The sequence below is a fragment of the Nannobrachium achirus genome, assembly GCF_963921795.1.
Source record: "Nannobrachium achirus genome assembly, chromosome: 12".
Taxonomy (NCBI): domain Eukaryota; kingdom Metazoa; phylum Chordata; class Actinopteri; order Myctophiformes; family Myctophidae; genus Nannobrachium; species Nannobrachium achirus.
This window is the reverse complement of record NC_137832.1, coordinates 33,307,361-33,330,130: the sequence shown is the minus strand read 5'-3', so window position 1 is coordinate 33,330,130 and position 22,770 is coordinate 33,307,361. Positions and strand designations below refer to the sequence as shown.

At 40.2% G+C, this 22,770-nt stretch overlaps 4 protein-coding genes across 4 annotated transcripts; 2 read left to right on the top strand and 2 right to left on the bottom strand.

The window, feature by feature from the left end:
* Window positions 1–1,598: 1,598 nt before the first annotated feature.
* LOC308296090 (rab5 GDP/GTP exchange factor-like) lies at window positions 1,599–5,449 on the top strand. Its single transcript, XM_080739211.1, has 9 exons — window positions 1,599–1,756; window positions 2,278–2,499; window positions 2,621–2,745; window positions 3,041–3,192; window positions 3,316–3,385; window positions 3,489–3,630; window positions 3,796–3,890; window positions 4,036–4,292; window positions 4,405–5,449. Exons 2-9 carry the CDS (start codon window positions 2,294–2,296, stop codon window positions 4,813–4,815), a joined length of 1,458 nt encoding a protein of 485 aa, XP_080595337.1. The 5' UTR covers window positions 1,599–1,756; window positions 2,278–2,293; the 3' UTR covers window positions 4,816–5,449.
* Window positions 5,450–6,187: 738 nt separating this feature from the next.
* psmd9 (proteasome 26S subunit, non-ATPase 9) lies at window positions 6,188–8,598 on the top strand. Its single transcript, XM_080737972.1, has 6 exons — window positions 6,188–6,334; window positions 6,476–6,575; window positions 6,993–7,186; window positions 7,771–7,872; window positions 7,972–8,060; window positions 8,151–8,598. Exons 1-6 carry the CDS (start codon window positions 6,209–6,211, stop codon window positions 8,176–8,178), a joined length of 639 nt encoding a protein of 212 aa, XP_080594098.1. The 5' UTR covers window positions 6,188–6,208; the 3' UTR covers window positions 8,179–8,598.
* Window positions 8,599–9,083: 485 nt separating this feature from the next.
* gtf2h3 (general transcription factor IIH, polypeptide 3) lies at window positions 9,084–12,040 on the bottom strand (the record flags this gene model as incomplete). Its single annotated transcript, XM_080738584.1, has 14 exons — window positions 12,012–12,040; window positions 11,834–11,917; window positions 11,573–11,652; window positions 11,375–11,481; window positions 11,119–11,267; window positions 10,587–10,649; window positions 10,443–10,472; window positions 10,138–10,166; window positions 9,979–10,053; window positions 9,837–9,890; window positions 9,626–9,694; window positions 9,387–9,522; window positions 9,243–9,279; window positions 9,084–9,153 (listed from the first exon to the last, which is right to left on the bottom strand). The coding sequence occupies exons 2-14, from the start codon at window positions 11,841–11,843 to the stop codon at window positions 9,084–9,086; spliced, it is 909 nt and encodes a 302-aa protein (XP_080594710.1). The 5' UTR covers window positions 11,844–11,917; window positions 12,012–12,040.
* Window positions 12,041–12,515: 475 nt separating this feature from the next.
* LOC308295951 (Rieske domain-containing protein-like) lies at window positions 12,516–16,307 on the bottom strand. The gene is made up of 5 exons (XM_080739030.1): window positions 16,247–16,307; window positions 14,993–15,061; window positions 14,632–14,871; window positions 14,293–14,327; window positions 12,516–13,660 (listed from the first exon to the last, which is right to left on the bottom strand). Exons 3-5 carry the CDS (start codon window positions 14,852–14,854, stop codon window positions 13,358–13,360), a joined length of 561 nt encoding a protein of 186 aa, XP_080595156.1. The 5' UTR covers window positions 14,855–14,871; window positions 14,993–15,061; window positions 16,247–16,307; the 3' UTR covers window positions 12,516–13,357.
* Window positions 16,308–22,770: the final 6,463 nt, after the last annotated feature.

Genomic DNA, 22,770 nt, shown 5'->3' with positions numbered 1-22,770 from the left:
AGGATCAAGGGTGTATTTGGCTGCGGACGGTGCGGACCCCCATCTCAAAATATTTTGTTCCGGCCTCCGGGGACCCCCCCGGCCCAGAAGCAAAGATTTGAGTTAAAAATGTTCCCTCTGAATTTGGGTCTTGCCTCAAGCTAGATGCATTATAGATACACGCGCCTCTAACACGCTTTTCCAGTGTTTCCGGTTGAGTCACACGTTAGCATACCGTCATAAGCAGCTGATCTGATCATTGCGTTCCACTTCCTTAAAGAAGTTTAGAAGTTTGGTTCAAGCCAGCTGTGTTGTTTTTTTTCGCACCCAATCTTTGAGACATGTCTGGCTGCAGACCACAGATTAGGGGGGCGGATTGTGTGAGGGATGCTATTGGATAGTATGAGAATGACTCAATCCGCCCCCTGGAATCTCAATCCACCCCCTATGACGTTGCACGGACGGGGCGGAAGTCTGGTGAGGGAAATGTTTCAGAGTCCTGCTGGACTTAGAAGAAAAACTGATAAGCCGTTTTTCTTCTGAGTACTGCTGGACTTACAAGAGGGAATTCAGGGAAATGTTTCAGAGTCCTGCTGGACTTAGAAGAAAAACGGCTGGTGGGCCCGGGGGGTCCCTGGAGGGGGTCCCCGGGCGGCGGTGCTCGGAGGCCCGCCAGGGACCACCGGGGACCGCCGCTGGTGGTCCCCGGTGGTCCCTGGAGGTCGCCAGGCCCGGTTTTCGGGGCCTGGCGCCGGCCCTGGGGGTCCGCGGGGGTCCGCGATGGCACCATCGTGTGCGGGGCGGCGAGCCGGTTCCGACGGTACCAGGCTCGAGCGCGAGGCCCAAAGGGCGGTTGAATAGGAGCCTAAAGCGTTTGGCGAGCTTGGGTATCTGCTATAGAAGCGAGATTTTTTCTAAATCCAGAATATCCACAGGTCCCCATGGAGCTTGCTGGTATAGAGGCCGGCGCTGGGTGGAGTGTGGCCGAGGAGGGAGCCCCTAGTCGGCCTAGAGGGTGTGGAGGGTCGGCCCTGGTGCTCTGGAGCTCCGAGCTCCAGGCTCCCTGGCTCAGTGCCCACTTTAAGCACTGATAACACTAAAAGGCAGGGGCAGGGGAGACAAGCTCAGGGGGTCCCCGGGACCTCCAGAGAACCAGGGACCACCTTTTGCATCCCAAACCCGAGTAGAGACACCCATCTGGGCCACTTTCCGCCCAGCACCAGCATACTCGACCACCTCCGGAGCTCCAGGGCCGGGGGGGCAGCGCCGTCGCCGGCCTGCCCCACCGAGAGTGCCCCCAGGTCGGCCTCGAGCGGCGAGGGGCCGGCCCTGGAGCTCCGAGCTCCAGGCTCCCTGGCTCTCTCCCCCCCTCCCTCCTTTGAAAAACTCTCCAGAGCAAAGTGGGAACTTCCTCCATCAGGAGGGTGCCCCGTCCGTGCAACGTCATAGGGGGTGGATTGAGATTCCAGGGGGCGGATTGAGTCATTCTCATACTATCCAATAGCATCCCTCACACAATCCGCCCCCTAACATACTATCCAATAGCATCCCTCACACAATCCGCCCCTAATCTGCTGTGGTCTGCAGCCAAACCCACTTGCAATCTTTTGTTACATATATTGGGCTATCTCAAGGATTTGGGGTTTTCTACATTAGAGTAGGCTATATATTTTTTAGTAGATCTCTTGAGGGTGTTTGTAAAGTGCTGAGAGAATAACGAATCAAAGAAAGGAGGTCACGCAGTGCCAGAGGCAACATAAACATTTGAGTCTGACAGGTGAGATTTCTAACTCTGGTTGTGGTTGTGGTTAGTTTATTTAGTTATTTGTTGTTAAGAAGTCGATAAAGAAAGTTAGTTAAACAGCTTGTATGCAGCAGTATTTGGTAACACTATAAGTTGAAATACACTACAACGACAGAGCCAAAACGAACATTGGCTGACAAAGACATACGGCCATTGGTTTATTTCGTTAGCCTACATAAACGCGTTACATAAGTATGTGTAGTCTAGTATTACTCCTGAATTGATGATGGCATTTTGACTCAGTTTCTTATGATGCCTGTTGTGGACGTGTCAATGAAAAATGACAGCGTCACTCAATGTGGGCTTACAACAACTTGGAATTCATAGAAATGGGATTCAAATATTATGCTGTACTATGGTGGCAAACCAGCCAGCCAGATGTCCAACTAATTAAAAACATGCATGAATTATTTGCCACTTTGATATTGGCTAGTACATGAGCAGCCATTTATCGACTGAAATAAACATAACATGTATTGTTTGTGCTGTTACAGGTTTATTTTTGTATTCATGTTCAAGTCGGAGAATCAGTTGAGCCAAGAAGGAATGAGCTCTACAATGTGGACAGATAAGCAAAGAGGAATCCGAGTTTCTCAGGCAGAACTCCTTTGCAAGAATGTATGTGGGTATTATGGTAACCCTGCATGGCAAGGCTTTTGTTCTAAGTGCTGGAGAGAGAGAGCCCGTAAAGCTGAAGTTCAGAGGCAAGACCCATGGTAAAGACATTTTTTTTTAAAATATAATGTTGACATTTTTGGACTTTGACATTTTACAAATAGGAAATTTGCATGAATTTCAATTTTTAATGTTTGTGCCTACATTTTTAATTTTGTGTAGCCAGAAGAATGAAGGAACTCCTCTCACTTTCTCCAAATTTGAGGAGAAAAAGAATAACGAGAAGGGTCGTCGAGTTAACACTATGAGGAGACTATTTTGGGGTGGGCCATCACCTCCAAAACGAGGTAATTCTTTCTCACGAAGCATGGGTGTATTTAGTCATACCTAATCCAGGGTGTTGTTCGTAGCAACATACAGTAAAAAGGGGTCATATTATCATTTGTATTATTTACACCTGCATCCATGTGTGTAATGTAACTGAATCCAGAGTCATACTCATGTGCAGACTGAGAGCACACACTTTGTGAGATCCCACATTATCGCTAACCTGTTATTTGCATGAAAGCGATTGCTTCAAGTTTAGAGAAGTGGGCTTTTGACAAAGACAAAATCAATAGTGTGGTCTTCTTGTCTTTTTAGAGTCTTCTGAAAGCCAAATAAATGCCTCGAAAGCTTACCAGAGCCTTGAGCTAGGAGACTTTACTGGTTTCTTGAAGCTACTCCGGAACCCTTCCTCACAGCGTTTACAGTCCCGCTGCACAGCTTTCCTCAATACAGTGGAGGCTTACCATGTAGCTATCTTTTTTTTTAATTCTCTCATTGTCATAAATGTAATAATTGCACCACAAGATGACTTATGAAGCCTTACTTTAAAGCTGACTGCACTGAACAGTGTCATATTCATAACTTTATAGGACCTACCAGTACAAAAGCAGTCTGACCTTGTGCAAGATTTCTACCAGAATATTGCTGAGTATTTTAGTGGTGAGTACAAACAGATTTAAAGCTTTTTGCAATCCGCAGATCATTCTTTAAGCTTATAAATATTTCCAATCTTTACACTTTTGTATTTGTATTCTACTTTCAGGTATGAGTTTGACCGAGGCTCAGGTTACTCAGATGATGGAACATGTAGAGAAGCTAATAATGACTCGTTTGCACAAATGGGTTTTTTGTCATGATAGCTGTGATGATGAACAGAAGGATCTAGCTCTCCAGAAGAGAATAAGGTAAGTTGTATATGTTCAGTTGTATCATATCTCCTTTCCTTTGCCTATTTTTTTAATTTAACTTCTGCCAAAAAACATAAACAATGCCTGTAGGCAGCATTGACCAGTGCCATGAATGCAATGGTATTCTGTTATAACTTGTGATTTTCTGGCAACATTTTCTAGGTCCTTAAACTGGGTTACTCCCCAGATGCTGAGTGTACCATTCCCGGATCAAAATACTGCAATCACAGTTGACCCCTTTCTACCTGCTATAACAGGTGATTCTCAAATTCAGTACTTTGAGTGAGGAAAGTATTACTTGTTAGACAACAAGGCATCATAATGACTATTATTATAACTTTACTACATCTATTTATCCTAGTGTGTCATGTCTACTAAGTCTTCTGCCCTTTGTTTTGACAGCTATAATCGAGATGGATGCCAAACGAGCACCTCAGGACAAGCTTGCATGTGTGTCTAAATGCAGTCAGCACGTCTTTGAAGCTCTTTCCACTTCAAATTCAGAGCCGGCTAATGCTGATGATTTTCTGTCTGGCCTGATTTATGTGGTGCTTAAGGCCAACCCACCTCGACTCCACTCAAACATGCAATATGTGATTCGCTTTGGCCTGCCCCACAGTCTAATGGCAGGAGAGAGTGGCTACTATTTCACAAATTTGGTTAGTTTACTGCAATCATAATTAAACTCTTATTGGACCAACACACTCCAATGGTTTTGCTATTGAGTATGTTTCATGTTTGTTATTAATATGTTCTGGTATTCCATTTTAGTCTTGTGCTATAGCCTTCATTGACAAGCTGGATGGGCCTGCACTGAATCTCAGTCCAGAGGAGTTCGAAGGCTACATGCTACGGCGCCACGCTCCCTCTGTTCACAGAGGAAGTGAGAGGAAACGGATTGCCAGTGCAACACAAGATCTGCTGCATGAGCTGAACAGCAGACAGGAAAAGCTGGACCAGGGAACGAATGCTCTCAAAGTGCAGTTACAACACTGGGAGCAAGCAGTTGAGGCTCAAGTGGATGATGCAATGGCCAAGTCTGTTCTAGTTCAAAAAGAAATAACAGCTGAATGTGAGACGTCAAAATGTTGCTCATCCTCCGGTCAAGATGTACCATTGCAGGAGGAGTCTGTGCTGGTGTTCAGAGATCAAGATAGCTGTCCACTAGATACAGATTGTTAGGTGTATTAACGGCAAGAGACTGGCTCGATTTGGTAATTGGCTGTCTCTTTTTATGTTATTCTCTAAGGAAAGTTGGGTACATCGCAACTAGATTCAAGAAATGTATAATTACTCCGGAGAAAGGCCAGATATGTAAAACAAGGTACCTCACAAAATCTGTTACTGCACATTGTGAAGAGCCCTTCATTGCTGTGCCTTTTTTGTGTGCATACAACCTAGCCTCGTACCCGCCCCTCTTCCAGAAACCATACCGTAGGACTAAAATATTTTTCTAAGATACCAAGTTCACGTTTGCCTCTTATTTGTATACACATTTAGCTGTTATAAGATTTGCAGGAGAATTTGTATTTTGTGCACATTCCAGGTGGGTTGGCGTTAGCTATGGTAGATTATGAAAAGTATGGTTAAGCTTTCTGGTCAAACAGCTCTTGTATAACATCCTTAATGATTGATTTGAATATTCACCAGTGTGCCTATTTAGACTTGTGAAAGAAATAGTTTTGAGGACATTTTTAAGATGTCAAATTATAAACTGTGATCACTGAAATACATAATTATGCTATAGTCAAGTTTTTCAAAGCTACACAATAGTAAATTGTATGTTGCCTACAGCATTTGTTTGAAGAAATGACTAGGTCACCTAACAATGCAGTACTTTGAAGATTATGTTTTTCTGAAAAACTGTTTACATGATTTTATCAACATAATAAACGTATTTGATTTTACACTTCCAGTGTCTTGTGTATTGATATGAATTAAGAAATGTATCTTTCAATTTTCAAGGAATTGACATGTTGAATTAAATAGTTTAGGCCTACTATTGCATGGGATTAATTCAATGGACCGTCCATTCCATTAATCCATTATGGACGTGTAAAAGAACTGTATTTGGCAATCAAAGTCAACATAAATAAAATAAAAGTTGTATTAAGTATTGAGTGTTAACATTTTTAAAGATCCACTATTACGACATCTGAATTCACTGAAGAGACTTAGCCTACTGATATTCATATTTACATATTGATTATAATCTGAACCAGGCTCTTGCTAACTTTCTGTCTCTCTAGAACCACCCTGAAATACATATTAAATCCTTCCCGAAATTCTTATCCTGAATTAAATAAAAATAAATAAATGCATTTTTGATTCATTTGTTATAATAACGGTCTGCAATCAGTGCAATGTACATTTTAAAATGACAACCTACATAATATTGCTAGCGTATCTAGGCCTACAGTCTATGATCTAGACGTGATAACCCTTTATCTGTTTTAAACGGCAACCTGTAGAGGGGGATGTCGGCTGTACTAAACTTGAGGGTCGTTGTTGTATTTTGAACCTTTGCGACATTCGTCGTTGTAGTTCACGGGGTATTTCGTACATTCGAGCTGCCATGAAGATGACAGAGGAAAACAATGATCTAAGATCTGAAATTACAATGGATGACGTTAATAATCTTGTTAAAAAGAAGGACCAAATTGAAGAGCAGATAAAAGCTTATTACGACGTGTTGGAAGATGTAAGACTCCATTTCGTCAGATTTTTTAGAGAGTGATGTCGCTAGTCAGTAATGTTGTCTATGCTAGCAGGCTAACGAATGTTTACAATACTGAATGTTTACAAAAATGTTTACCACCCTACCGCCCCCTTTTGTTTACAGCAGGGTGTTGGAGTTTCAGGTCCCCTGATTGATGCAGAAGGCTTCCCACGAGCAGATGTTAACTTGTACCAGATCAGAACGGCAAGACACAATATTTCGTGTAAGACAGAGTGTGTGTGTGTGACTGTGTGTGTTATAAATCTTTATAATTTACAGCTTATCAACCTTTTTGGAGGGAATTTCCCTCATGATTGCTTTGCTCCATTTCCTTAATTCAGTACTGTAATTTCCTGATGAAATGTGTGAGACTATATACATATTATGTCAAAACCACACTGGAAAGTAGGCTACTGTGAAATCTTTCAAAGTGAATACTTGTATTTTTCCCCAAATTTTGTTTTTGATTGAAGTATTTATTAGAAGTTTGCATTGGGAAAGGTACAGTTTCATGACAGTACAGTTCACTGGTACAACTTAAACTAAAAGGAAACTCAGGTAAGCCTTGCACTGTTGCAGGCTTATTTACATTGAGATTCTTATCAAACTCAATTTGACTGTATGTCTTTTAATTTACCAGGCTTGCAGAATGATCACAAGGCCATCATGCTGGAGATTGAAGATGCATTGCACAAGCTGCATGCTAGAGAAAAGGCCAAGAGTGGCAAGTGTGAGGCCGAAGCACAGGCTGAACCTATGGATCATGAAGTTACTCTACCCTCTCCCTTTGCAAGAGTGGATGCTGTAACACAAGCCTCTCCTGCCTGTCAAGCTGTGAGTGACACATCTAATAGCATAGCCATTGCACTGTACATGTGATTTGCTTTTTTGTACTCATCACATTCAGTCAGTGGCTACTCTTGTAAGTTAGGGTGACCATATTTCCAGCCACTCAAACCGGGACGCAAAACACTGTTGCCTAAAAACTGGGACCCTAAAAGCAATGCGCACGTTACCGCGCACGCACGTGCCCATTCTATAACGTTCGTGCACGCGCACACACGCACCGCAGGGTTGCAAACAGGCAGTGAGTGATTGACAACAGCCTCAGCGTTGAATTCAGACACGCAATGAATTTGTTCCTGTTTTCTGATTGGTTAGGTGAGCATGTTTTCATGAAAAGAACATGATAAATGTCTATGCAACCACTGCAAACAGCTACTATCATTTTAATTCTGGCGAAAACCGGGACAATTTTGCAGTGAATGTTGAAAAGCGGGACATATCAGTGTTTTAGATATATTTGTCGGGACACCGGGACACGCAGCTTGAAAACGGGACTGTCCCGGGTAAAACGGGACGTCTGGTCACCCTATTGTAAGTACCACCATAACATGCTTTTTATTTTTCTACCACAGGGTCTTCAAGTTGGTGATGAAGTCATAGAATTTGGTTCTGTGAACACAGGAAACTTTCAGAACCTCCAGAATATTGCTTCTGTTGTCCAACACAGTGAAGGGGTATGCTACTGACACAAACCACAACAAGCATTTTGTATTTCATTTATAATCATTTTTGTGAAGTACAATTTTAATCAGAACACTTGTTTTACTCTACAGAAAACATTACGTGTCACAGTGATTAGAAGTGGTCAACGAGCTCAGATGTCCTTGACTCCCCAGCGATGGTCAGGGAGAGGACTATTGGGGTGAGTGCTGTTGATAGATCTTAATATATAATTTTTTTACCAGTGGACAATTCAAACTCATAATTCATACATTTTCCCCATTTCTTTCAGATGCAATATTGTTCCCATCCACAGATGATCGTGAGATTCAACCAAGGATTTTCACCCTTATTCTCATCTTATATACACACAGAAAACAAGATTTTCAATACCTTATTTTTCATGTGCTATTCAGAAAGCACCGTTTACATTGATTGCTGCACAAATGGACTTTTCACTGGGATGTGTGAAAATAAAGTAACAAATTGCTACCACATTAAAATTCTCTACTTTTAACATGATGCTAATCCTTATAAAGGCCATTTACCCTTTGACTGGATGACGGTATTATATTAACACCCCACATTGGACTTTGAGGCACAGATTTGTTATGCCTCTCAACGATTTGTTATGCCTCTCAACCATTTCTTCCAACAAATTTGTCCTAGGTTTAATCAGCGACTTAATAGGTCAATGTTTAATATAATCATGGACTCAAAATAAATATTGTTTTGTTGTATTGATGTGTGTTGTTTTTTTTTTACTTATAAACAATACATATCTATATATAAAAAAGAATAACCCAGCTGTCATTTGCCAATTTCTTCTAGCTTTATGATTAATATGAACCATCCATAAGGAAATAAATAAATACAGGTAATAAATACAGCCTCAATATGTATTACCAGTGCTTGACTTAAGTCATATCAATTTTATGCCAGATAATGCCCCATAAATCTTTGTATATTGTGTACAGTACACAAGATACTTTGAAACATACTGCTTATTTATTTTTTGGCAATATACAGTATAATATAAAAGGTTTCATACAAAAATGTAGGATGTAAGCATATTATCTAACAAAGTTGAGTTGGATGGATGTCAGTCAACATTTTCATTTAGCTCCCCTACTACCTTAGAAGCATAATTATTTAGGATATTACAAACAAAATGTTATGTCAGAAATAAACTGCATTATTACTGCATTATTAAAATACAAAGTAGTCAGATGGATGGCTTGATTTTCTTCTTCTTTGACTTCACCATTGGAGGCAATTTAATTTTGAAGGCAGTCCTAGAGGGGAGGGGAATATTTAAATACAAAGAACATTCAAGCAGTTTCTTGACACTGTGATGCTTAACGAATAAATAAAAACTACTCACTCGCAAGTTGTGCAGATGGGACTGAAGCTGCAGAATACTTAAGATGAGAGAGGATTATGTTACATCACAATCACCATATACATGTATTTGATATACTGTAGCAGTCTTTGTTTATCTATTAAAACATTTTCAAAAAATACTCACTTGATAAACACACAGAACATACGTAACCAATTTCGATGAGGTTACGATGGCAAAAGCACGCAGCTCTGTAGTCCACATGTGCAGGTGGTGGCAGCACCAGCTGTGAGCGTTGGTCACCATCAGGCAGAAATACCCACTATTCAAACAACAATAACATTCATAGATAACCATTGTTTTTATTTGTTTTAAATGGAAATAAGGTAAACATTCTCATAACCATAAAATTGGGGTAGACTCACCAAGAGGTATTGCGCTAGGGCAATCTTCTGTGGTATTCTTAGGTATAAGCCCCCAGTGATGTCACAAGCCTAGCAGTGAGAGAAAAAAAAATAACGGTGGAAGACATGACTCTGCATAAGAAACTCTTTGATGTAAAACCATACAAGCAAGTATTGCACAATAATTAAATACCCTTAACAGTAGATTATTAGATCTGAATTTAGAACTAACCTGCTGAAGAAGACCGGAGTCTGAGTCTAGCACACAGGCATCTATCAAGATATTCTAAAAGAAAAGAAAAAAGGGGAAAAAAGTGAATAGAATGAACAGTTTGTGCAAAGCCATATAAGAGAAGTAAGCTTGAATATGTTACCTGCTTTTGAGCAGCAAAAATCACATTCATGAAGTTCATGTACTGGAGAGCGCAGTCTTCTGCTGCTTTCACCACCTATCAAGCAAAGAATACTGACTGAGCCCGTGTTTAAAATGATGAAATGAGACCAATCATTAAATTATACCATTTAGGGCTTACCAAGATTCTTGACTTCATTTCTTGTCCAGCTAAAGAAAGGTGTACACATATTTGAAAGACTGACTATAAGTGTTAATAGTTATGACGTCTTTTTGTATGCTACAACCATAGGTTCTTATGGCAGATCTGTTCTATAAAAATAAAAATAAAATACACTCGGTAGCAAACAAAGGTTTATGACATTCAAATTAGAAATTACCTTAATTTATGTTGTACAAAAATACTCCTATGTATATGTTAACCACTGTCAGACCTTCAGTATTGGAGAACATGTACCAAACCGAGATGTACACAGTATTATTTACCTTCCAGTTCCTTTGTGACTCTGTGAATATCTGAATTTTAAAGTTGAGAAAAGCCAGTTGGTGTGGCTAACCAAGATCAATGTTGAAGCCTATTGTAAGACATCAACCGAATACAGAATACAAAAATCTGCAGGGAAAGGATACAGCAGAGCGCTTTGGCAAGAGATCCAGCCAATAAAGTATCAGTTGAATGCCCCTTTACTTCAGCTGTAAAGACAAAATTGGCATAATGAAAAATGGATGGTGTTGACAAACTTAAAGGGGCATGTTTTTTGTCGCATTCCTAAGACAATAATTTGATTACAATAAATTTCGGATGGGGACCCGAATACATTTGGGTCCCCATCCGGTGTCCAACGATCTTTGTCTTAGGACTGTGACACATACAAAAACATATCATTGAAGTCAAGTCTCCATGGCGTGAGTAATCAATAGAAAAAAAATGTTTTGGAGGTGAACTACTCCTTTAAATTGACTGAGCTAGTTGATATAAATTTATTAACTTTACCGTGCCTTAAAAATATATATATTAATAATAATTAGACAACTCTGATGAAATCCAAGCAATTTATTTTAAATAGGTCATTAAGATATATCTAAATCCCCTCTTCGGTACAGCTAATTCGCTAAGTCAAATGTACAAAGGTAAAATGACAAATGGCTGACTGGCACTCACTTTTTGACATGACAGTCCTTATCTCTTCAGCAATAAGGTTATTGGCAACTGATAGAAGTTCATACTTCCCATCCCCACTGGAGGCTAGAACATCTCCATGGCCATCTCCACCACCTGCCTTCCAGTTCTTACTGGGATACAGAAAGTAACTGGGACATAACGAGAAGTAGATGGGGGAGATATGCATCAAAATTAATAAAACATCAACATTCATTCTGAAATGATCATTTAAAAATAAGAGTGCTTATTAAGTCACCTGTCTTGACAGTGGCTGGCAATAATAGCCAATTTGTTTGTCCTGGACATGACCATGTGTGAGTTACCAACTACCATGACAGCATCCAAACACTTGGATAGAGTGAACTAGAAGGAGATGGAATGTACAGATTTTACTCAACATTTATAAAGCTTGGTGTTTATAAGATGTACAATTCATGACAGCATGTGTTATTACCTCCGGATCTCGTTGAGCTTGTTGGCCCCACCATATGGGATTTACATCCACAACAATGACTAGAAGATTGAACTCATCCTCTGCATGTTAATCACATATGACATGACATGAGTTAATCCATATTGCAATGCACTTTTCACGCATTTTAAGTTATAAAGCTCTAGTACTGCTATCTGAATTCAAAGAATCAGCACAGAGAAATTGCACCTGCACCATATGTCACATTCTATACGCATATATTGCCAATACTTAACAGCATACCCGATGCCATATCGAGAGGACAAACTTGGAAGGAGTCGAGTAGAGATGCTGGTTAGTTTCTTGATGCTTTCATTGGATCAAAAGCTGTATGGATAATTAGAAATACAAAGCTTACTTTACATTTCTTGATAGAGCGTAGTTTAGTTAAATATCAATAAATGAAGTGAAAACACCATACATTTGTACATCAAATCACGCTAAAACTGCTACTATTGTTGTTACCAACCGGCATGTCGTACGTCACCACTCAGCGACTTGATGACGTCAGTCGGACCGCTCGTGTCCTGTGCAGTGCCTGACTGTATTTTATTTATTTGATATCAGACTTTTGTTTGTTTTCTTTTGTTATTAAAACGTGTATAAGCTGTAGAAATAGATATTTTACATGGTTGCCTCGCCTGCTGGCCATTTGTTCTCGAAAACATCCAAGCGAAGGGCCCAATATATAAATATTTTTGGTTTTCAAGTACAACCCAGTTCAACTGTTTACAGTTGAGAATCTAAATATATATTTTGAGATATAGCATAGAGTTGAGATTAGATCATATTGTTTTTGTTGATTGGCTAATACAGAATACAGTACACGTATACAAGAAATAATCAAATAAATTACAAATGCTTTATTTTACATTTTACATTTGAGATCCTGCACATTCATTTCTATGAAGATTGCCTCTGGGGGGGGAAAAGGAAAAAGGTTGCTATTTAGTCAAAAAATATAATTGTATATTTGCAGTAATAGCACCAGTAAGACGCCTAAGGGCGAGGTTGTGCCATGTCTTAGCCATCTGGTTAGTGATGTAGGACCAGTTAACCATATGTGGAGAGACCCCAGTGGTACCCGATATTCAAAGATATGGGCTTAATATTGATGACATCAGGGATCACCATATATGGGCATAAAAGGGATTTGGTTCCCCTGGCATCACAGGGATCTCCATATCTCCATATATGGGCATAAAAGGGATTTGGTTCCCCTGACATCACAGTGATGTCAGAGCATGAGAGTCAATCAACAAAAAAGACAAGCATTGCCCATACAGACAGACAGGCAGGCAGACACGGTCAAGATGTGACAGTTCTGATGGTAAACTGCAACCTACGGTCGCATTGATTCAAAAAAAGTCACACAGGAAATTCACATTGAAATGCACCTCATGGACAAGAACACACTGTAATATAGCCTTGCAATTTGGTTACTTTTTAAAATGTTCCAAGCATTATCACTGGAACATTGTCTCTTGCCCCTTGGTACATATTCTTTCTGCCAAATGCCGATAGACAGTGCAAATATCAGTTCCAGAAAAGCCACCACAAGTTGAACTAGAAAAGGGTGCTCCTCCTTAGGTCTTCTCCACACACCTTGGACGCTGATCATTCCAGTGGTACTCATTGTCACATGACGCTGATCAATCCAGTGGTGTCTGAGATTAGCTATACACACAAATGGACAGGGGCGAAAACATAGCCTTTTGCCTCTCAGCCAGGTGAAGAAAATAACCACAAAAATCTTAAAGGTCTTGGCTATGTCTTTGGCCTGGGTTTTGGCTGGGGAGCCTGGGCTTTAGGAAGTACTACAGACCTATATCTGTCAGTCTGGTAGGAGTCTGACTCAAAGGCCTCACTGGAGTCATTGAGTGTTACATATACATTCCCGTTGATCTCTGAAACCTTGTGAATCCTCTGTTTAATGCCTTTTGAACGCCAGTATGTTCTCAGGGGTTTGGCTGTCGGATCATCCACGGCTTGATACAGCCCTTCTCCTTCTGCCAATGTGATCTTGTACTTGTGCCAGGGACACACAATACACATGCGGCCATCAAACTCCTGAGCAGAGCACCCGAAAGAGATAATACAAATATAAAAAGGCAGTAGACAAATTCCTTTTTTACAAATATTAATTCTCAATATCTTCCCAATAAATAATAGGGGTGGGCAATATAACGAAACCTACATTTAGAACCTCTAAATCCTCTTAATCTTGCTCAAGCAGGAATCGATTAATCAAGAAGCAGTTTATTTAATTATTTTAATTGTATTTCTTAAATCAAAGAATCAACATGAAAAAGTTATATTATTTTTTATACATAATTGTACAAAAAATGTTTTGTTTCCATTGATAGCTATGCATTACCTTGTGCTGTCCTTGCTTACTGTAAGTCGCTCTGGAACAACATAGGGGGAACAACCCATTTAGACCTGATGCTGATTCTAAAAACGCCTTCTAAAACCTAACCTAGGTTTGAATTGTGTTGCTATAACTAATGAGACACAGAGATGGCAACCGAATTGAAAGGTATAACAACGTATAGGTTACACCAGGTCTAAATGGGTTAAAAGTGTCTTCTAAATGCCTAAACTGCAAATTGTAAATTGATAGCGGTTGGATTGGCGGTTCTGGACAACCGCCTATCCGACCGACTTGGGATATGCTTATTATACCTGTATATCTGGCTCACCTCAATGTCTCCTTGCTGTAATGGTCCACCAGCATCTGTTAATAAAAATAAATAATTCAGTTGTGATTTTTTGGGGGACATAAACAAGAAGTTGAAGGATAAAATTAAGTCTGATAGTGATTTACTGTGCATGACTATTCACATCATGTATACTTTACATTACTTAAAACAATTTTTTTAATATTACATTTTTTAACATTTAGGATAGACAATTTTACATAGAGGTGACCATCTTCCTTAGCGCCCACTCCTCTTGTATCCACCCACACTACCACCCAGCCATAGATGTTTTAGGAAGCACCCAGCTCCCAAGTTCAGTGACCTACTGTATGACCTTACGGTAGCAGCGCATGTCCATAGCATGTAGCTTCCCCTGGTGGTACAGAACCAGAATGTCTCTGCATCCATTCACTAGTTTAGTCACACGCCTTGCTTGGACTATGTCTTCTCTCGTTCCTATGAAGTAGGAGGAAGGGGGAGGTGAAGAGGAGGTAGCGGCAAGAGATGGAGAAGAGAAAGAAGACGTCTGGGGAATCTTCTCCTCAGAAGACATGTTGAGCATTTCCTAAAACAGGATTCCTGGCAATTGAGATGACAGTTTAAAGTACATTTAGGGTTAAGATAAACAAGATAGGACATTTTTGATTGATTGATGTTTTTTGTCCTCTGCAGACATTAGAATATTAACAAATTCAATAACCTTCTTTTGTGTATCATCCTACTCAGTGTCATTTCTGGTCCTTGGAAAAGGCCAGCCTCCAAAGGAAGTCTGTACAGGGGACAGGTGATGAGTATGGTTGCAGCAGCTCAGGCATGACACTCTCACATTCATTAACCCATAACAAGCAAAGATACATGTCAACATAATGCACAACATATCTGCTGCTCAGTATGGCAATCAATATCTATCTATCTTACTCCTACAGATTTTGTCTTGCAAAATTATTTCCCCCCTGGATCATCACGGAACCGCCATGTACAAATGTCAAATCACAGTTTTTGCTACTGTTTTTGTCCAAACGTCAGTTATCTCATCCAAATTGGTACACATTATCTCTGTAGTCATCGATGTACCCGCCATATTTTTCTGATTCTGTTACGATTGACTACAATTGGCTCAAAGTTTGCTGGAGGGGCCCGTTTTGCTCAGGAAACTTTGCACCCACACTCCCAGTAGGCCAAATCGGCCAGTTATAGCGCCACCATGAGTCTTTTTTTTTTTTCAATCCTCATGTGGTATACATTATCTCTGTAGTCATCATGTGATCTTCACATTCCTTTGATCATGACACAATTTATAGGTCATGTTTGTGCCAGATTAGTGAGATTACATTTTCATTTTCTACAATAGTGTTTTCTTCAGATCACACTTTTTTTTTTTTTTTTTTTTACGAATCCTACAGATTTAGTCCAAAACTCACAACTCGGTACACATTATCATGGGGTCATGTGAAGATGTATGAGTTTGATTTTTCATGTGGCTATGATCAAAGTTTGCTGTCCCTGGATAGGCAACCCAGCCTTGCCTTTCTAATTCCAACTCTTTCTCCCCTACCAACAGGCAGGAGGAGGTTGAAAACATTGCTTCATTATCATAAGGTTTTTGACACAAGTTAATTTGTTGGACATGTAAAACAGTAAAAGTACACAAAAACTAGTGAACATATTTAAACTATATTTTCACAATTGTATACTTGGGTTTCAGTCAATATATTAGGCTCTCGTGTAGACTGTTTCCAATTCCATCCCTTGAAAATATTGCAGTTTCTATCCAATTTAAGGCTAGTATCTTTGGTTAACATTGGTTGGATGACAGCATCTAGCTAACCGTTGGCAAATGCCAACTTTGAGTGTTATGATCTCGCTCAAAATAATAATAATAAATAGGCATAATATCTATCAGAACAAGGAATTAGTATAGGTCGACACGTTTTTAAATTTAATTGCGAACTACCTTCAACGTGACTGAAAATTATCTGGAGATTCTCATCACTTGTGATAAATATGAAATAAATACAGAAACGGAAGTGCCAGTGTTGTGTGTTACATTCAATAGATCCCCAATGAAACATGTGCTGGACAATACAATTCCATCCTTTTTGGCCAATATGTAGACTTGAGAATTTAAATAACTTGTCGATTAACCCCCTTTTTATAGTCAGGCTTATATTTTTTATTGAGATAGATAGAGTTATAAGTTATACATAGGTCTACTTTTTGAAACCCTTTGGCTTTGGCACTTGGTCACTCTGGAAGGATTGTAAAACTATCATAGTAGTAGTAGCAGTTTAATTAAAAGGTTACAGACAGCTGCCAAAAAGCTTATTTTATTCTGTCCTAATTATAATGGATTATAACTGTGATTATAATACACTATAAAGTATTAATGTATTACTATGATAATTAGGTCTACAATACACTATAGATTATAACAGTGTAACACAATAGAATCTATCATCATGTATTACAACTATATCGTGGTGGTCTAAATGAAAAGTCAGTGAGTGGTCAGTCATTATGAAGTGTTTGCCCCTGTTTGGCCTAGCTCAGACCTACTCTGTATTGGATATTTTTTAGTACCACGTTTAGTACCCCTTTCACGCCACTCTACCCATGGTCCTTCCTTGTAGTGGAAAACCTGGCACAAGTGGGCAGTGTGGAATGGTGTGGTGTTGGGCCATGTCAGTCGAAAAGGGGCTTAATGTAAGCTGTGTTTCATTTCACAGTCAAGTCATCCCATATGTTACAAGGCAATGGATTTCTTGATGGGGACGTCTTACCTACTTACGACTTATTGTCTTAGTAACCTCTATCGTGGGCATAAGCCCCTCTGGGATTAGTCACTCCAGTGCTGAGGTTAGGAAATGTATCGGCTGTCATTCTTCCAATTCAAGTCTAATCCGTAATTTACCTGCCAGGCTATTGTATCACTTTAAGAAATACCAGACCAGTGCCCCGGCGCGTTAAAGGAATGATATCGAGCGCGTCTTCATAGCTCCTGGCTCCTTATGTCGCTCACGCTCATTGGTCTTTGTACACAGCGGGAAAGAGTGCATCCACTCAAACCTGTTCTCGTCGTTATGGAGATGTTTTCTGTGTACGGAAACACTAGCCTACTACCCAAGAAGACCACAACTTTATGAAAGTTTAATGCATTTTGTTACTTCAGTTCTTCTTGTTCTTGTTCTACGGCGTTGTTGTAGCCTACCTGCCAGGTGTCTTAAAGTTCTGTGTTCTTATGCGATCAAGAACTGATTGGGATTAAATGGGTAAGTCATCTCTTGAGACTAAACTATTACAGTTTAAATTTAGTCAATTTGCTTGTCAATTTGTTATGGTTCTGTTGTGTTCTTTTTTTAAGCAATAGTAGAAATATTTGTATTATAGTATATATTATTAGTATTAGTATTAGTATATTAGTTATTACATTTTGGACAAAATAGCCTATTTTACATCGAGTTGCCCAGATATCCCTACTAGTGCCCACCTATCCTTTTACCATTGTTGAGATATAGCCTATCATATGGATGCCTAGCTGGTAGCTATACCACACTACTAATACTGTGTAGTGGCCAGGTGTGAAAGATAATAAGCCAAGTAGGCATATGTTCGCATCCATAAACTAATTTAAATCTTGCTGTAACCTAAACTTAGCCAGGGAAAATTAGGAATATACTTGAATGAATGACGTGTCAGGGCTAGAAAGGGCTAGAAATCACTCTGGATCCTGACATGTACATTCACTTGGAGTTTCATTCTAATCCCTTACAAATGTCATTGCAGCTGTCACTAGGTCTATACTGGAAACGCCAAAGAAGCAACTGCTGCCTGAGCCTCATGCTATATTTATCATATTTGCTGCTTTCCTGTGATGTGTGACCTTACTGCACGTTACTGCCCTGGCTTCATCCTGACTCCCAGTCCCTGAGACAGTTTCATATTTCAACGGCATACCAGCGTGTTATACTCTTTTTGCCAACACAACAGTACAGTGTGGTAGTATTCACAGTCACTTGCTGCTGGCCATGCCGGTCCGGCAGAAGTCATTGAGAGACGGGAGGCAGTGTTTATGAAAGATATTACTGCAACATATCAAGATTTGTGTCCAGCTGAATCCAGCTGCTAAATGTAAGTTTATTTGAAATAATTGCTCTGTAGTTTTAAGATTAAATAGGCTAGACCTTTATATAAGGATTGTTTTAACGGTTTGATTTTCTTATCATCTGAGGGAAAACTAGACAAACATCTCTGCCTCAACAGGCAGTCACAGCAGGGAGGCTTGAATGTCAAAGGGAGGAGTTGTGGAGAAGAGGAGGAAGCGATGTCTTGCCTGTACGAATGCCTGAAAGAAGTTGGGCTTCAGCATCATTATGCCAGGTTGAGCGCGCGCACGCACGCACGCACGCACGCACACACACACACACACACACACACACACACACACACACACACACACACACACACTTGCTTTTATAATACATATTTACACAAATTAAAACACAGAAACAGATGAAATTCCAGTTGGTCACAGCTATCGCCTTTTTTCCTCTGCCTCTGTCCCCTGGACACACAGGTTTATCTCCATGGGTGTGCATCGGGCAGTACACTTATCAACACTGACTATGGAGGATTACCCTATCCTCGGGATCCACAACATGGAGGACCAATCTCGCCTATTCCGCCTGGTCCAGTTGGTCAAAACTCTGGACAAGAAGAGCCAGGGTCATGAAGATGTTAATGATGATGACATTGATAAACTAGATGCTGCCGCTGGTGGTGGTTATGCTTTTTACGGTCGTAATGTTGATGACATTTGTGAGGATGGAGCTGGTGAGGAGGATCTAGATGGTGAAAACAAGGACACCACTGCAATGCATTGGCAAGTGGGGTCAACTTTCCTCAGACAATCGCCTGTACGAAGACGACTGGATTTCAGTTTTGAAGCAGATAATCAACACCTCGTCCTCAATAATATCTATTCAAGTCATAAATCAAGCAGTATCCGTGGATCAGAGCAGCGGCAAGGGATACCCTTGCAAATGCGGTTAGGATTTGAAACAGGTACTACTGACACAAAACCTGAATGTAAAGGGAGTTGCCACAAAAATAATCCAGACATCCGTCATCATACATCCATTCTTTGCACAGGAAAGACCACCAAGCAAGACATAATGAGACGGTTATCCATTCACAACTCTCAAACCAGATCATCCCCTGCTTGCATCTCTGCTTACAAGCTGAGGCCAAAATACACATCAGTAACACCACAGCGTAGTAGAGACAACAAGCTAACAGTCAACAAAGACAGAATGGCAGTTTCCAGGAGGACAAAACCTACTGCAAGCATAGAGGATCATGTGATTTGTAAGCAGACGGCCAAACCCACACCTGTTTATGAATCAAAGAGAACATGCAGCTATAACTATGGACTACCGCTGAGTTCCCCATTAGCACCAAACAAAAAGTGAGTTGAAATGTCTCATCTTGCATTGGTTACAATTTTTCCTATCTGATTATTCTGATATTGAGCTTTTTTTTTTATATATATATATATTAGTTTTTGGGCTTTTATGCCTTTATTGATAAGACAGTAGACTGACAGGAAATGGGGGGAGAGATGGGGAGTGACACGTGGCAAAGGTTGTCCGGATCGGGAATCAAACCGGCGACGGCGCCAGGCATCCATGCCTATGTGGCAATGCCTAAGTGGTATGCGCCTGGACCAGTAGGCCAGCAGGCGCCCCTGATATTGAGCATTTCAAATAAAAGCCCTTTATTTACATTGGCATTCATGCCACTTTGCATCTTATCATTTTGCAAGTGGGCAAATGATTTGCTTGAGGTGCTTCTCACTAACACTGTCATTCTGATTTTGAATAATACATGTACATGTGTGTTTCAGGCAAGCAGGGGAGCAACGTATCAGTGTATGTGTGAGGAAAAGGCCGCTGACACGGGCAGAGGACAAGAAAGGAGAGGCAGATATTGTGGCAACTCAGGACGGAGAGTGTGTGATGGTCCACGAGTGCAAAGAGGCTGTGGATCTTACACAGTACATACGACAGGTGACTACATTACATAAACAAGATTGAGTCAAGTAAAGAACATCGATTTGATTGACAAAAACAGTCTTTGGCGTCTAATTGTCTGCAAGCTTGTCTGTTATGGCATAGAAGGTATTTAAGAGTAGCTTTCACTTACCAGAATTCGGTTAAATATTCGTTTTACACTTCCAGAGTTCTTCTTCTACACACAAACTGATTTCAGTTAACAATAACAACACAACTGTAAACTTAGTTCTGTGTATGTCACCCTCACCCTTCCCCTCTCCCCCTCTGTCCAAGTAGCACAGGTTCTACTTTGACCAGGTGTTTGGGGAGGAATGCTCCAATGAGGAGGTGTATCTGAGAACAGCCTATCCCCTAGTACAGCACATGCTCAAAGGGTAGAGAACATTTACAGTATATTGTACTGGTACTTTTGTTCAGGTGATGGGTCACCCCATCCATATTACAAGTCATTAAGTGTTTTACTGTAGTGTACATGTGCACCATTATCTCATCAGTATTTGGGTTACTCGAGTTACCCAAATACTGATGAGATAATGGTGCACATGTACAGTGTTTAATTTGACATAAATAGATGCAATATCCTCCTTCCAAAAACCAAAAAAGCTCCTACCCTAAAGGGAAAACTAAATTAATCTGGGATATATCAGTGTTATTTGGGATACTACTAAGCCATATGTACAACTGATCTAATTTAATCTTGTGTTTTACTTTCATGTAAAGCACACTGCATGTTCATGTTTACGGGCGCACCATGACATTTTTATATACCGGTACACTACTTTTCAAAACAGAGTGCTCTCACTTTATTGAACTGTGGTCATTCCTAAACCATGATTCACGATGGCTGTGTCCCAAGAAGCTCACATTGAGAAAAATATTTAAAAAAAAATTGTTGGATGTAACAAAATACTAACAGTACGGCTAAATACTTATTACACTTCTGTAATACAATACAATGACTGGTGTTTGACTGACCTAGACATTTTTTGTTTTCATTGTACATGTGTGTGTACTGTGTATACCTTCTTGTCTGAGTGTGCCCACCTGCATGTATGCTTTCTGATTTTCTATGTGTGTTCTTTGTCTGCAGAGGCAAGGCCACCTGCTTTGCGTATGGCCAAACGGGTGCAGGGAAGACTCACACCATGCTAGGTTCCTCTCCTGAGAGTACAGGACTGTATGTGTTGGCGGCTCAGGACATCTTCACACACCTGTCCACCACACACAGACAATCGCCATTGCTGGTCTACATCAGTTTCTTTGAGATATACTGCGGCCAGCTTTATGACCTGTTGGACCACAGGAAACGGTGTGTATGTGTATATCTGTATTTGCATGTACCGGTATGTGCGCGCAGACATTTGTCCTTTTATGAATGCTTATACAGTAGATTCAGATTCACTGTATAGTTGTCTTTTCCCACTTTATCTTCCATCTCATCTACATCTGCTTACATTTTGTCCAATTCCTGCACATGTGAAATGTGTCTTAATCTTGTTCATAACATTGTTATCTCTTATTTTAATCTATTTGTCTTGCTGTAGGTTGTTTGCGAGGGAGGATGGCCAGAGAGTGGTCCAGATTGCAGGGCTCAGGGAGGTCAGAGTGGACTCAGTGGACTCACTGCTAGAGGTGAGGCCCTCTCTTTACAACTGAGCTAATTTTTCATGCTGTGTCCACAAGAGTCCTTTAAACTACTGCATATACAGTATAACCATCCTTCATGTGCTTCAGCCTTTCTATATTTACAATACAGTGTATATACAGTATTATATCATCAACAAGTTAAACCCTCTACTTAGTAACCTTAACCAAGGTTGGCTCTGTGCTTGGTCTGCTCTTTTTCCCCCTAGTATACACACCAAATCTCTTTGCCAAAAATGGACGATCTACCAACTCACAGAGCTTGTAGGTCTGCTATATCTTTGCTGAATGTTAGCCCCAGAACAGGGATTCTAGGGTTTAAGTGGTTAAAGAAAAACAAAACATTATAAGATATATGCTATACATCTGGTAGATGTAACAGTCCAGTTTTGAAGATACTATTATTATTATTAGATGTTGTACAAACAGGCACAAGAAATTATTAAACTTAAGAACTCATAAGAATCTCTACAACATTATCATCACCACCCCCGTTTTTTTTTCCTGTCCTCTTCACCCAATTTATGATTTATACTTCAATGCACAACCAAACATATCTGATTTAGAAGCTAACACCATGATTTGTATGACATATAAATTAGGCTTTGTCCTCTTTGTGTAGGTGATCTCATGGGGTACAGAAGAGCGTACTCAGGGAGTGAGTGGGGTGAATCCAGTCTCATCTCGCTCTCACGCTCTGCTACAGATTCAGATCAGAAGTCCAAAACAGCAACTAGCTGGCAGGTTAGTGCTCTTAGTTTGA